The 14,494-nt window shown below is 37.4% G+C and overlaps 1 protein-coding gene across 4 annotated transcripts in view; it reads left to right on the plus strand.

Moving 5' to 3' along the window:
- ARSK (arylsulfatase family member K) overlaps nt 1-14,494 on the plus strand; it is a 42,703-nt gene that overhangs the window by 14,220 nt on the left and 13,989 nt on the right. For 3 of the 4 annotated variants that reach the window (XM_082649808.1, XM_082649805.1, XM_082649807.1), the window contains exons 3-5: nt 204-363; nt 10,826-11,108; nt 14,223-14,394. In XM_082649808.1, the coding sequence (XP_082505934.1) occupies nt 204-363; nt 10,826-11,108; nt 14,223-14,394 (615 nt within the window). The remainder of the gene's footprint in view (nt 1-203; nt 364-10,825; nt 11,109-14,222; nt 14,395-14,494) is intronic. The other variant, XM_082649806.1, reaches the window with a different exon arrangement.

Below are 14,494 nucleotides of genomic sequence, written 5' to 3' on the forward strand. Positions count from 1 at the left end.
AATAGTAATTCATTTCAGTTTTCCCCTTGATAAAACAAGGTAACAATCAAAAATGTTAGGTAAAACACTTAATGCAGATATATCTTGTTGCAGAGCACAAGCTCTAAACTAGTAGTCAGTCTCTTTTCTCTCGGTATAATTGTCTTAATCATTAAAACGAATTGTTAAGCTTTATTTACACTGATCCCATTTTTTTCCCCCAGCAATGTGGAGTGGCCTCTTCACTCACTTAACAGAATCTTGGAATAACTTTAAGGGCTTAGATCCAAATTATACAACATGGATGGATGTCATGGAGAAGCATGGCTACCGAACACAAAAATTTGGAAAACTGGACTATATTTCAGGGCATCACTCCATCAGGTAAAAAATAAAATAAAAATGATTCTAACAGGCAGCCCACTGCTATAATACATACATGTACCCTTTTTGACTTCTTTTATTTCTCCACAAAGGTGAATGTAAATCTCTTAATCCCTAGATTGTGTTAATTTGGCTAAATCTTTAGCTTTGTTTAATCTTCTTAAAATATTGAAATTATATGCTAGTAATTTTGTTTTTCTTAAACATTAAAGGTCTATAAAATTGTTTAGTCCATGATTTATTTTGATTTAGTTATACAATGGCTACTTTATTACTCACTTTACAATTTGTTCTAAAGACCATAATCTTCTTGCTACTTGCTTTTTTCAGTTCTCCCCAACTTTATTCTATTGTAACTTTTTTTTTCTTTCATTTTACTCAGTCCTCGAAAATTAGGCAACTAAGCATAGGGAATAAGAGTAGAGATCTAGAATCAGATTGTCTACTTTTGAATCCTAGTTTCTCTGTTTACTACTAACTTGTAGTATAATCTTGGGAATATTATCTAAGCTAACTGAAGTTTAATTTCTTTGTTGTGAGCATTAAATGAAATAATATGTGCTCATTTCACAAAGTTTCACCAGTTTCTCTTTAAAATCCTTCTACTTTTTTGGAAAGTAAGGTTAATCCAAAGTAAGATACAACTATTCATATTATCCTATTTGAAATTGTTTTCTTTCTTTGTTTTCTCAGTCAGTCCAATAATAAAAAGAATCTAAGGTTGAATGCCTTGTATTGCATATCACTATCACTCTCTGTGTGAGATGGTTAAAATATGATCTGAGTTTTATTCCTCAGTGGGATAATAATTCTTGGAGGGCACAGACCCTGTTTCTCTTTCTCACTACTTTATTCCCACTTCCAACGTAGTGCCTGTACGTTGTAGGTACACAATTAAATATTTGTTTAATGAATGAATGAACGGAATAAAAAGTTACAACTTATTATTTGATAAACATTGATATTCTATCTCACCTGGGTTAAAAGGAAAAGAGCCACTTAAACGTTGACATTTGGGAAATCAAAGATGGTTTTCAGTATAATAATTGCTGTAGCATATTTTCACTTTACTTACTGTCTCACCTGAGCTTAGGAAGCTTAAATAAGCTATCAAGACTATTTGTATTAGTGCTATATGTACCCACATAGTCATTTGACTGACAGATAGGTCAAGGCTGCTTTTAATAGCATGTCTGCAAAGGTTATATGAATTACAGCACGTTATCTTTCAGATTTTTCTGTGCAAGTTTAAAGATGGGTCTCAGAAAAAAAAGGTCTCTCAATATCAAATAGATGAATTCAATGTTTTTGATAGACTGACTCTCAAAACACGTTTTTATAACTTTGAGCTACCTTTACCACTGAAATTAGCCATTTTTGAACCTGTTTATATTTTCAGCCAGAATTACAAGTCCCTTTAGTTTACTACTACAATTCTCCATCTGTATTTTTTTCAACATCAAATGATGCTTTCTTCTTTTACCAGTTTAAGGACATAGTCCAGCTGTGTGTCCCTTACCATATATACTATGCTGCACCAGACTGGGAACTTTAAGGGCTACACGCTTGTTTCTTCCAGACAACTGTTAAACAAGTGCTGGTGGTACTACTCATTAAGATGCCACTTACCGGCGTCCCTGGTGGTGCAGTGGTTAAGAATCCACCTGCCAATGCAGGGGACATGGGTTCAAGCCCTGATCCGGAAGATCCCACATGCCGCGGAGCAACTAAGCCTGTGAGCCACAACTACTGAGCCCACGTGCCGCATCTACTGAAGCCCGCGCGCTCTAGAGCCTGTGCTCCACAACAAGAGAAGCCACCGCAATAAGCCTGCGCACCACAACGAAGAGTAGCCCCCGCTCACTGCAACTAGAGAAAGCCCGTGCACAGCAACGAAGACCCAACACAGCCAAAAATAATAAATAAATTTATTTTTTAAAAAAATGCCACTTACTAACAACTATAAGACCAGGGCAAGTTATTTATCTACTCAGGATCCCAGTTTAATCAAATTAGCTTACTCTAGATGACTCTATAAAGATTCTTCCTGGGCTTCCCTAGTGGCGCAGTGGTTGAGAGTCTGCCTGCCGATGCAGGGGACACAGGTTCGTGCCCTGGTCCAGGAGGATCCCACATGCCATGGAGCGGCTGGGCTCGTGAGCCATGGCCGCTGAGCCTGCGCGTCCAGAGCCTGTGCTCCACAACAGGAGAGGCCACAACAGTGAGAGGCCCGTGTACCACAAAAACAAACAAACAAAAAACCCACACAAAGCATTGTAGCACTATTTACAATAGCCAGGACATGGAACCAACTTAAATGTCCATCAACAGATGAATGGATAAGGAAGATATGGCACATATATACAATGGAATATTACTCAGCCATAAAAAGAAACGAAATTGAGTTATTTGTAGTGAGGTGGATGGACCTAGAGTCTGTCATACAGAGTGAAGTAAGTCAGCAAGAGAAAAACAAATACCGTATGCTAACACATATATATGGAATCTAAAAAAAAAGAAAAATAGTACTGATGAACCTAGTTGCAGAGCAGGAATAAAGAGGTAAGACATAGAGAATGGACTTGAGGATGTGGGGTGGGAGGGTGAAGCTGGGGCAAAGTGAGAGTAGCATTAACGTATATACACTACCGAATGTAAAATAGTTGGCTGGTGGGAAGCAGCAGCATAGCACAGGGAGATCCACTCAGTGCTTTGAGATGACCTAGAGGGGTGGCATAGGAAGGATGGGAGGGAGGCTCAAGAGGGAGGGGAGATGGGGACATGTGTATGCATATGGCTGTTTCACTTTGGTGTGCAACAGAAACTAACACAGTATTGTGAAGCAATTATACTCCAATAAAGATTAAAAAAAAAAAAGGCACACAGGGAAATTCTGCCTCCTCTCCCCGCTCCCCCCACCAAGGGCAAGTGGTTTGGAAAACATGTCATATCCACGACTTGGCTGTCTTAGTTGCACCATGTCCAGTAACTCACTGAGCTAACTTGCCAAGTTTTAGTTACCTAAGAGATTTTAAATAATTCACACATGTCATTCATACCTCCATTACCATGAAAGTTAACCAGTTTAAATGAATTTCTTTGATCAAAGTGACCTAGAGAATAATGATGTCTATCATTATTAGGCTCTTACTACCTACTAGGCACTGCATTAGGTTTAAGGTAAAATATTTCCAAAAAGTCACTATGTATCTTCGTAGGCTTGGTAGAGTCATATATTCAGAAGCATACATTGAACACTTAATATCTATTAGTAGGTAAAGGAACAATTTGCAGATTTACCAAAAGACTAATTATGCAGTGAAAAGGAATTTGGATTATCCGTCTAAGAACAGAGGCTGTACTGATACTAATCTCAGGAGATGGAACTGGGAATAATTCTGATTCTTTTTTTTATTATTTTATTTATTTTTGGCTGTGTTGGGTCTTTGTTGCTGTGCTCGGGCTTTCTGTAATTGCAGCGAGCAGGGGCTACTCTTTGTTGCGGTGCACGGGCCTCTCACTGTGGTGGCTTCTCTTGTTGCGGAGCACGGGCTCTAGGCGCACGGGCTTCAGTAGTTGTGGCTTGCGAGCCTAGATGCTCTGCAGCATGTGGGATCTTCCCAGACCAGGGTTCAAACCCGTGTCCCCTGCATTGGCAGGTGGATTCCCAACCACTGCCCCAGCAGGGAAGCCCAATAATTCTGATTCTAATACAACTTTAAGGACCTCAGTTGCAGGAGTTAGGAAAACTTTATCCTGGTTCTCTGTCATTAACATAATTTATGAGTTGCTTGTCTCCTCTCTGGGTCTTTTCTCAGCTACATCATTTCCAACTAGAACTTTGACCTGCATGACGCTTTTTGACTCAAACTCCATCTCCTTTTAGTGACGTTCTCTACCTTATAGCTGCATTCTAGGTAATTGCCAGTCACCTGTTTTTCCTTTCCAAATTCAAATTCTGTAAACAAGGATGATAGGCCCAACACATATTTCATCCCAGACTCCATCATAATCACTGACCAGGTTAAGGACCCAAGGATCTGGTCCTTAGGTTGGGTGCGCACCCCTGGCCAGTGGACAGGATAGGAGAAGAGTTAAATCCTACACAGTGTGGTCATCTGGGTCACCTCTTCGGCAAGGGCTATGGACATGGTAACATATTCAATGCAGTGACTGTTTGGTTAATTACTAATGAAAGATTTACTGGGGGATAATCCACCCACTTTATCTTTCAGATATAATGACATTTTGTCCAGGTTGTATTTTCTGTATAATACTGAAAAGCAAAAGCTTACAAAAAATTTTAAATGTTAGAGTTGCTTAAGTTGATATATTAAATTACTTTAAAAGTGTAAGAAGAATCTTCCCCTTATGCGATGTAAAAGAAGTCAATGTGATCTAAACCATTAGAGTTATAATCATAACCAAACTATTTCATCACAATTGCTTTTTCCACAAGGTAGCAAATGGGCCTTTATTTTTTAAAGTATAGTAGTAGGAGTTTATGCCTGAGTGCATATGAGGAGGTAGTATCATTTTGGTAGCTAAAGGAGTCACCTCAAGTTCAGCCTAGCACAATGCCTTGTACATGGTAGACATTCAATAACTCTTTCTTGAATTAAATCAAAAAGCCTGCCTTTATTTAAAACCAAACTGCAGCAAATACTCTGTTAAGGGCTACAGTCACTGTCACCTAGAACTCAAAGTTTTAAATATTGATGTTCCAACAGTGATGAATTCACTAGCAGGCTAGGAAATGGCTAAATGGGAGTTCATAACCTGAAGTCCATGAAACCCCTGAGTACCCCCACACACACTCATGCAAAACAAACCTTTTGTTTGAAATTTATTTACTATTATATAATTTTATAATATATAATTGCATAAATATATTTACAATAAATATATAATAAAATATAAGACACAGAATGAATAACAATTGTTATTCATTCAATTAAAACAGACTTTTTGTGAGTGATCATATATGTAAAGATAGATGACAGCCTTGTGAGTCCCTTAAAAAACAGTGTGTTTCTCAGCTTTGAGAAAAGAACATTTAATGGGAATGAATATGGATTCCATTTTCTCTTACCGAATTTATCAGGCCGATAGTGAAATTTGCAAGGGCATGATTCAGAACTGTAATTTTTCCATGCAAGAGACTTATCTGAGACACATTAGCTGTTAAAGTCCCATCGAGAACAATGATTCTTTGTGTGAAAGGGATCCATTTGCACATAACTCTTAAAGTCTGAGATAGTTGAATTATTTAGTAATCTTAGGAAGCTGAAGGTTTAAGTCGACGCTCCTAATTCATTTTGAAAGAAAACTGTTATGTTCTCATCAATTTTAATGTATGATACTTTTTCAAATGTTATAGTCCCTATGTAAATTCACCTGGTGCTACCTGTGAGCTGATTGTCTCCAATACTGCAGCAGTGGAGTTCGGCACATTGGCACAGAAAACGCACAAAGCAATGGCATAGATACAAATTTATGCAATAATTCGTTGCTAACATGTTAGTTTTATATGCCATTTATATTAGGAGGAGATTTTGCTTTTAAAAAGAATAAAATTGCTGATTGCTGGATAGTGCATTTAGCCATTTTCTGGAATCGATCCAAGGTAGAATAATTCTCCTATTCATGGGCTACTGTGGAAGCTATTTTAATGATCTTCTCTAAAAATTGAGGCTTTTTTGCATAAAAATTCTTACACTGTTATGTGGAGTGGTGCATCTCAAAATGTAACATGCATGCAGATCACCTGGGCGTCTTATTAAATGCCCTTCCCAATTCAGTGGGTCTGGGATGGGGCTCTAGATTCTGCATATTTAACAAGCTCTCAGGTGATGCTGATGCTGCTTGAAATAGCAAAGATATAAGGAACTGGACCTCAGAGAGAGGTAAGACAAGGTATAGCCAATTGTGAATGCCTTTATCAGAAACATGTGGTTACTTTTGTGTCCCTTTGAGAAGAGAAGCCTCTCTTACATTTCTACAAAGAGGTAAAGTAAACCTTGGACCACTTAGGAGGGGCACTTAGTATATATGCACAAAATGACACAGTGAAGCCTAAGTTTATAGAGAACAATTTCCTTTGAGATAGGGGTACTCCACATCCAAACTCCCACCTGAGGCTTCGTTACAGTGGTCTCCGCCACTGTACACTCATGAGAGCAGGAGAGTGAAAAAGTCAAAAAATGATGTCTTACTATCTTTATGACAATAGTTTTGACCTTGTGGACCTCCTGAAAGCCTCTCGGGTACGTCCCAGAGATCCCTGAGCCACACTTTGAGAAATGCTGGCATATAGGAAACTATACAGTGTATGTTTGTGTCTATTTGCAAGTAACAGGGTAAATTTATAATGAGAGGAGCCAATGAATCAAAGTATCTAAACCACAGGTAGTTTTGGTTCCTCCCCATTAACACAAGCCCTTGTTTATTGTCCTGATTGAAGCCGTACTCTTAATATTTCAGACAAAGTACATAGAAATGGAATGGAAAGAAATTTATTCAAAATACCCCTGTGACCAACTAATTAGAAAGGTTATATTTGGAGGAGGTTATATAGCAAGTAATGGTGGGTAGCGGGTAGGGGAAGACAACACTGAACAGTAATAAAAAGTAGGTCTAAGCACATGGTCAAAAGATAATGTTTCCTGGTGCAACAGTTTGACCTTAACAGTTTGGTTAAAGAGGGATGGAGGGCTTCCCTGGTGGCACAGTGGTTGAGAGTCCGCCTGCCGATGCAGGGGACATGGGTTCGTGCCCCGGTCTGGGAAGATCCCACATGCTGCGGAGCAGCTGGGCCCGTGGGCCATGGCCGCTGAGCCTGCGCTTCCGGAGCCTGTGCTCCGCAACGGGAGAGGCCACAAGAGTGAGAGGCCCGCGTACCGCAAAAAAAAAAAAAAAGAAAGAAAAAAGGGATGGAGACATTCGTTGTTTAGTAGAGAGAATTATAATTTTAAGTTATCTTTCTGTCACAGTAATTGTCATCGACTATGAGGCTGCATATTCACATTCTCTTTCCCGATTTTCCTCATTAGTGTTACTGGCCAGGAGAAATTTGGGCTGGGAAAAGGGACTTTGAGCTGAGAATTGCAGCTCCTGGAGCACCTACTGCTTATACTACATACACTTAACAATGGCCCAGGAGGATTGGGTTGGCCCAGGGAGTAGTGAGAGTAGAAGAGAGAATCATCATTGATTATAACTATTAATATGTATTGAATATCTAAAAAGTGCTAAATGTTTTTGAGTTATAACGAAGTAAATTTTAATTTTACACTTAGGCACAATGCTTGATCATGGGTCAGCTAATCAAAGTATTACCCTCTTGATCAGCTAGCTTACTCAAGATTCTTGGAATAGCCAGAAAGAGTTAAAAGGGAAAATTATGAGAGGCACCTTTACCTTCAACCATAATCCTGTTTCTGCTGCCCCAGTAATGCCGAAAGCATTTGTTATACTCTACTTCACTACCAGCAGTTATGGCAATCATGCCAAAAGCCCACACACTCAGGAATAGACAAAAGAAGATGCCACTAAGAAAGAAGGGTAAATCACGTGTTATTTAGTGAGAGGACAAAAGTGAAACTAAGTTTGAAATTAGCCATAATGGTAAGACCAGGCCAAAATTAAGTTGATTTGAGCCTTTTTACCCTTAAGGGAACCAACCTGGGCTAAAAGAATCTCAGAAACAAAGAATTTAAAAAAAAAAAAAAAACAAAGAAAGGAAAGGGGCATAACCTTGCCAGAAAGATTAAATGAAATCACAGTTACTCATTGCTGTGGCAAAAGATGGTAATCTGGGGCTTCCCTGGTGGTGCAGTGGTTGGGAGTCCACCTGCAGATGCAGGGGACACGGGTTCGTGCCCCGGTCCGGGAAGATCCCATATGCCGCGGAGCAGCGGGGCCTGTGAGCCATGGCCCCTGAGCCTGTGCGTCCGGAGCCTGTGCTCTGCAACGGGAGAGGCCGCAGCAGTGAGAGGCCCGCGTACCGCAAAAAAAAAAAAAAAAAAAAAAAAGATGGTAATCTGGGTTCAATATAGCCATCTTTCAAGGCAAGATCTTTCCTTGAGATGTTCTAGACTCACTCATGACTGCCTTGTAAGGTGAACTGAGTAGTTTGGTTAGCACAGTCAGAACAATAGTCTATACTTGAGTTAATCCAAAGCCTGGTAAAGGCTCTGATCACCAATTAGGGTTTCTGCACCCAATTCCATTGTGTGGGGTGGTTTCCACACACTACCAACTCTCTGGACACCAAGTGGATGTCCTTCAATTCAACTGAACTCCACAGGTTAAGGGCCCAGTCCTACAAGACTGCCCTCACTCCCCCACTTCAGATGCAAATCACAAGTCCAGGTTGTCACCTATGATTCTGACTGACCAGCTGTAAAATCAGAGGGTCCCATGACCTCTTCCTTGGGTTCAATTAATTTGCTAGAGTGGCTCACAGAACTCGGTGAAACATTTCACTTACTAGACTACCAGTTTATTATAAAAGGCTATAACTCAGGAACAGCCAAATGGAAGAGATGCATGGGGAAAGGGCATGATGCTTCCCTACCCTCACCTAAGGCGGTGCCACTCTCCCACCCCTCCCCAGTCCGCTCCTTTTCTGGGTTTTATAGAGGCTTCATTACGCAGGCATGATTGATTAAATCATTGACCACTGGTGATTGAACTCAATTTCCATTCCCTCTCCAGCCTCCTCCTTCCCCGGAGATCAGTGGGGTGGGACTAAAAGTTTCAGCCCTCTAATCTCTCCTTTGGTTCTGGCAACCAGCCCAAAAGTAACCTCATTAACATAACAAAAGACACCTTTGTGTCTTTCACTTAGAAAATCTGAGGATTTTAGGAACTCTGGACCAGAATCAGGGAAGAAGACCAAATGTATATTTTTTTATTATAAATCACAATATCACACCGGACAACTAGTTAGGTTGTATTACAATCTTTCTTGTAATTTTCTTGCTTCCTGCAATAATTTCTCAGCCATATTTTCCCACGTAACACTTCTTTGTTGAAAAGAAAGCACTTTGGTTCCTAAACATCCTGTGTGAATCTCAGTAACCTATTTCTGCTTATCACAAAATCCTAGAGCTCTACCGCAAGTACTGCTGGTGTGATAAACCCCTAGCATCTCACTCCTCTGCAGTAGCTCCGATAATAGCCACATGTAGTTCTCTCATTCAGCAGTGACTTAAGCAAAATTTACATTGTTTGGTAGTATGATAAATTTTACAAAACTTACGTTAGGATTTTCTATGTGTTAGATAGAATTAATTAAAATCTGTTAGATGCAATTCTGCTGAGATTCTAGTTTTCATTGTTTTTATCAAAATATATTGAATATCAACTATGAAAAATTATATTTTTATTATGGTTGCTTAAATTTATTTACCTGTCTTCAAAAGGCAGATAAAAGTTCTACTTAGTTCATCTATAAGCCATTAGTCATTTTGTGTGGTTTGAAACTTCCCTTATATGGAGTATAATGTTTTAATATAAAATAGCCTTTATTTTCACGTGGGTATCTGAATTTTTTAAGCTCTTTTCTTAATTGATAGGGCACTTCAGAGGTGTTTGCCTCAACCAGAACATAAAAACAGGCTTCTTAGAAATGTCCAAGAGTTCTTCCTAAACAATTATGCCAACTAAAAATACTTACATAAAATGGGGATATATGTATATGTATAGCTGATTCACTTTGTTATACATCAGAAACTAACACAACATTGTAAAGCAATTATACTCCAATAAAGATGTTAAAAAAATACATACATTATTGAGGAAAAAGTAGTGGTACTACTATATACTTATGAAGCAGTTAGATAAAGTATTTACAGTAATTTAATTGATCAAATCATTTAGCTTTTAAATTACCAGCTAAAGAAAATACATCTAGAAATTTGCATCACCATTAGCTTAGCTTAAATCATAGTCAAAATTGTTCTTATAATGAGAAAAGATATAGCTGAAAACAATGTAAAACCTGAGGCTTCAGAAACACCTAAGGTACACATGGGAGGTAAGATTTTTCTAAATATAAAGACAGTGATAGGAGGAAATTATTGTAGCTTTGGTTAGAAATACTATCTCTCTTATTCTGACAGAAAAAAAGACAAAATGCTAAAAAATTCAAAAGAAATACTAGGAATTTGAAATATTTATTTTACTAAATATTTTATTACGAGAAAAAAGTAACCTTTGTAAATAATGTCTTAGTTTTAAAGAACACATAGGTGAATATTTGATTCTTGTTATTTTTTTTCTTGGTTTTTGAATTTGCAATGCTCAGTACCTTAATGAGATCTAGTACAGTCAGTCTGAACATTTACATGACTGAGTCTAAAAATTGTTTTCCATATTGCTCTCTTTTATTTATGCTTAGTCAGTTTTTAAAACTTCTAAAATACCTTACAGTATACCTGTCTTTTTGCCCCCTCAGCAATCGTGTGGAAGCCTGGACAAGAGATGTTGCTTTCTTACTCAGACAAGAAGGCCGGCCTATGGTTAATCTTGTCCCTAAAAAGACTAAAGTAAGAGTGATGGAAGGGGACTGGAAGAATACAGATAGAGCAGTAAATTGGTTAAGAAAGGAAGCAATTAATTACACTCAACCATTTGTTCTGTACTTGGGATTAAATTTGCCACACCCATATCCTTCACCATCTTCAGGAGAAAATTTTGGATCTTCAACATTTCACACATCTCTTTATTGGCTTAAAAAAGTAGGTATACTGTGTGGGCTCAGAGGTAAAAGCTAACATTTTATCTGTATATTATTGGTGTTTGCTCACTGTTTCTTTTATTATCATTTTTAAAGAAAAATTGGAAAATTGCATAGTCACATTAAATCAAACTTGACCAATAACTGGTTGACAGAAACTAAAGGGACAATTTTACAAAAATATAATGTGTTAAAACTCAGAACCTACTTCTAAGTTGAATACATTTGCATATAATATGTCTATTAAAAAAAAACTAAACTAAAAGATACTCTCTTAGGAGTCCAGGCAGTCCTCACTTTGCATTGCTTCAGGAGCGTAAAAATGACTGTGGCAAGCTGAAACTGTATAAAGAGATCTTAATAATCAATTGGGAAAATGACCGTTTTTCTAGAACTCTAAAAACATTTGTCAAAACATTAAAAACTCTTCTTTTGGGTTATAAACGTATAGGGAAATGACAAAATAGTAAAACTAATGTTTATTTAATGTACCGTAATTGAAAACACTAGAAACATTAAGAATTAAAGTGTTTTGATTTTTTTGTAAAAAAAAGAATCAAGAATAGTTTGAACAGTGCTTGCCTTCTCATTGTGTAACTTAAGATACAAAGCAAGCATCTTCTCTATGTCTCAAGAAATTGTCATATTCCTTTCTAAATTTGGATCACCTTCCAACATTTTACCCTTTGCACTTTCAATGTCATAATATATTCCTGAGAGTTCCTATAATGTGAAGATTTTTGCTAGTGTCACTTCCTCTAGGACATGTTCATCTTTTTCTTCATAACGACCTTCCTTACTTATATCTATGTTTTCACTAAGTTCCTCTGGCTGTATATCTTGAGTGTATCAAATGGTGGCAGTGTCAGCATTCCCAGGTCAGCTATTTCTTCTATAACTCCAGTTAACATTTGATTCAGGGACTTCCCTGGTGGTCCAGTGGTCAAGACTTCGCATTCCAATGCAGGGCGTGCAGGTTTGATCCCCGGTCAGGGAGCTAAGATCCCACATGCCTTGCGGCCAAAAAACCAAAACATAAAACAGAAGCAATATAATAACAAATTCAATAAAGACTTTTAAAATGGTCCACATCAAAAAAATCCTTAAAATTTTTTTTTTGATTCAAATTTTACTTGCAGTGTTATCACTTTTTATTTCTTAACTGTATGTTCATCTTTGTTGATCAATTTCCTCTTTTGAGTATCCATTTTTATATCACATGGATTTATCACTGGGAGACAAGGAGGCAGCATACCTACACACCTTTGCAGTCTGTTTATGTACTAAATAAAAGATGTGCAGTGATCAAACACAGACAAACTTTGAAAGAAATGACAATTAATCACTGACTGTGATACACATATGTAATCTACATGGTGATGTAGAGACTAAAGAACTAGCAGCATATGAATGTGAAAGTTTGTACTTTATGCAATAACTCGCAGTTAATATACCTGGGTAATGATGACAAATTTATATGATAATAGAGCAGTCAGAGTCAGGCATACAAACTGGAGTCGAGCAGCCATTGAGGATCTGGTTTCAGACACGTCTCTGCACCACTGAAAACTTGAACTTTCTTTGAACTGTACCAGGCCCAGGGACACCACCAGCTGTATTCAGAACAACACCTGCCAGCTGCAGCCTTACGGTCTCAAGGTCTCCCCTTGTAACTATGCAAACATTTCAGACCCCAAACAACCTAAGCCTTCTTACTTCTCATCAACTCCAATTATAATTCTTGATAAACAACTCGTGTAACTAACTGTGGCCCTGCAGCTTTTTGCCTTTATAAGTCTCTCCCGTTGTATAGTCCTATGGAACACTGCAAAGTGCTTCCTGAATCCATGTCTCTTGGGCTTCAGTCCTAACAAACCCCATATAAACACATTTTTATTTCAGTCAGGTCTCCATTTCTGAAATTTTGGTTAACAGTAATTAAAATGTGAACCCTGTTGTTGGGGAACTGGTGCTATTTAACTAAGCTGTGGTAACTGATATCCGTGCATACCTGAACCATGTAAAGCGAGGACTGCCTGTGTTTTGAAGTGTGTTACCTTAAATCAAATTTAAGTTACTTTAAAACCTCTAACCAGAAACACTATGTAGTGCACCCTATTTTAAAGGAAACAGTGTCGAAGTTTTAGATACTTCATGTCTTCTTAAAAAGTTCCTTATTTACAAAACAGAAGTAGAGTCGCAGATATAGAAAACAAACTTATGGTTACCAGGGGGTAAGTGGGGGAGGGATAAATTGGGAGACGGGGATTGACATCTGCACACTACTGTATATAAAATAGATAACTAATAAAGACCTACAGTATAGCATAGGGAACTCTACTCAATAGTAATGGCCTATATGGAAAAAAAATCTAAAAAAAGAGTGTATATATGTATAACTGATTCATTTTGCTGTACAGCAGAAACTAACAACATTGTAAATCAACTATACTCCAATAAAAATTTTAAAATATAAATAAATTAAATTAAATTAAAAGTTCCAACTGGCTCTATCTTAAAAAACTTGTCAGGAGTCAGTACTAGCCTAATGAAATGAGTCAAATAATTTAAGTAGATATTTGAGTTTATTAAAGCTACATGACTAGAAGATATGTATGACTTAAGTCTAGTCTTAATGGTTTTCACCAAAACTGTAAGCATTTATATGTATTAAAAAGTTGTATTTGTTCTTAAACATTTGGCTATCTCACTAGATATTGGCATTTTTACTAGTGAACTACTGGGAAAAAGGAGTCTAGATTCTTAGGTTACTGATTCTGAAGTTCTGAATTGATCACACAACTATATTAAAGTGATTAGATACTTATGGATTAGAATACTGTCTAATATAGCTCATGCTTTTCATTGACATATATAATCTTTAAAATAATTTCACAGCTGTCTTATTATATATACAGATATTGATATATACCTTTTGTTGTTACTGGGAATACTAACAATCTGTTCCTAATTTATGTATTTGATTTACTATTTTCTTTACATAATTCACAACCATGCTTTTCTACTAACCTAAGTAATAAAACTTTGTCTAGTTTACCATATATTCTTGTTGGAAGAGAGGAATATTACAACTTTGTTTTTCTCCCCTTTTTAGGTGTCCTATGATGCCATCAAAATCCCAAAGTGGTCACCTCTGTCAGAAATGCACCCTATAGATTATTACTCTTCTTATACCAAAAACTGCACTGGGAAGTTTACAGAAAAAGAAATTAAGGATATTAGAGCATTTTATTACGCTATGTGTGCTGAGACAGATGCTATGCTTGGTAAGTGGTATAATTCAAAAGCAATCACATGAGGAAAAAGTAAAATATTTTTCCAACGAACTGTGATTATGCTGGTTGGTGACTTGTATGAACATCCTCA

Source organism: Grampus griseus (genome assembly GCF_964374135.1).
Source record: "Grampus griseus genome assembly, chromosome: 3".
In the NCBI taxonomy this organism is placed as follows: Eukaryota; Metazoa; Chordata; class Mammalia; order Artiodactyla; family Delphinidae; genus Grampus; species Grampus griseus.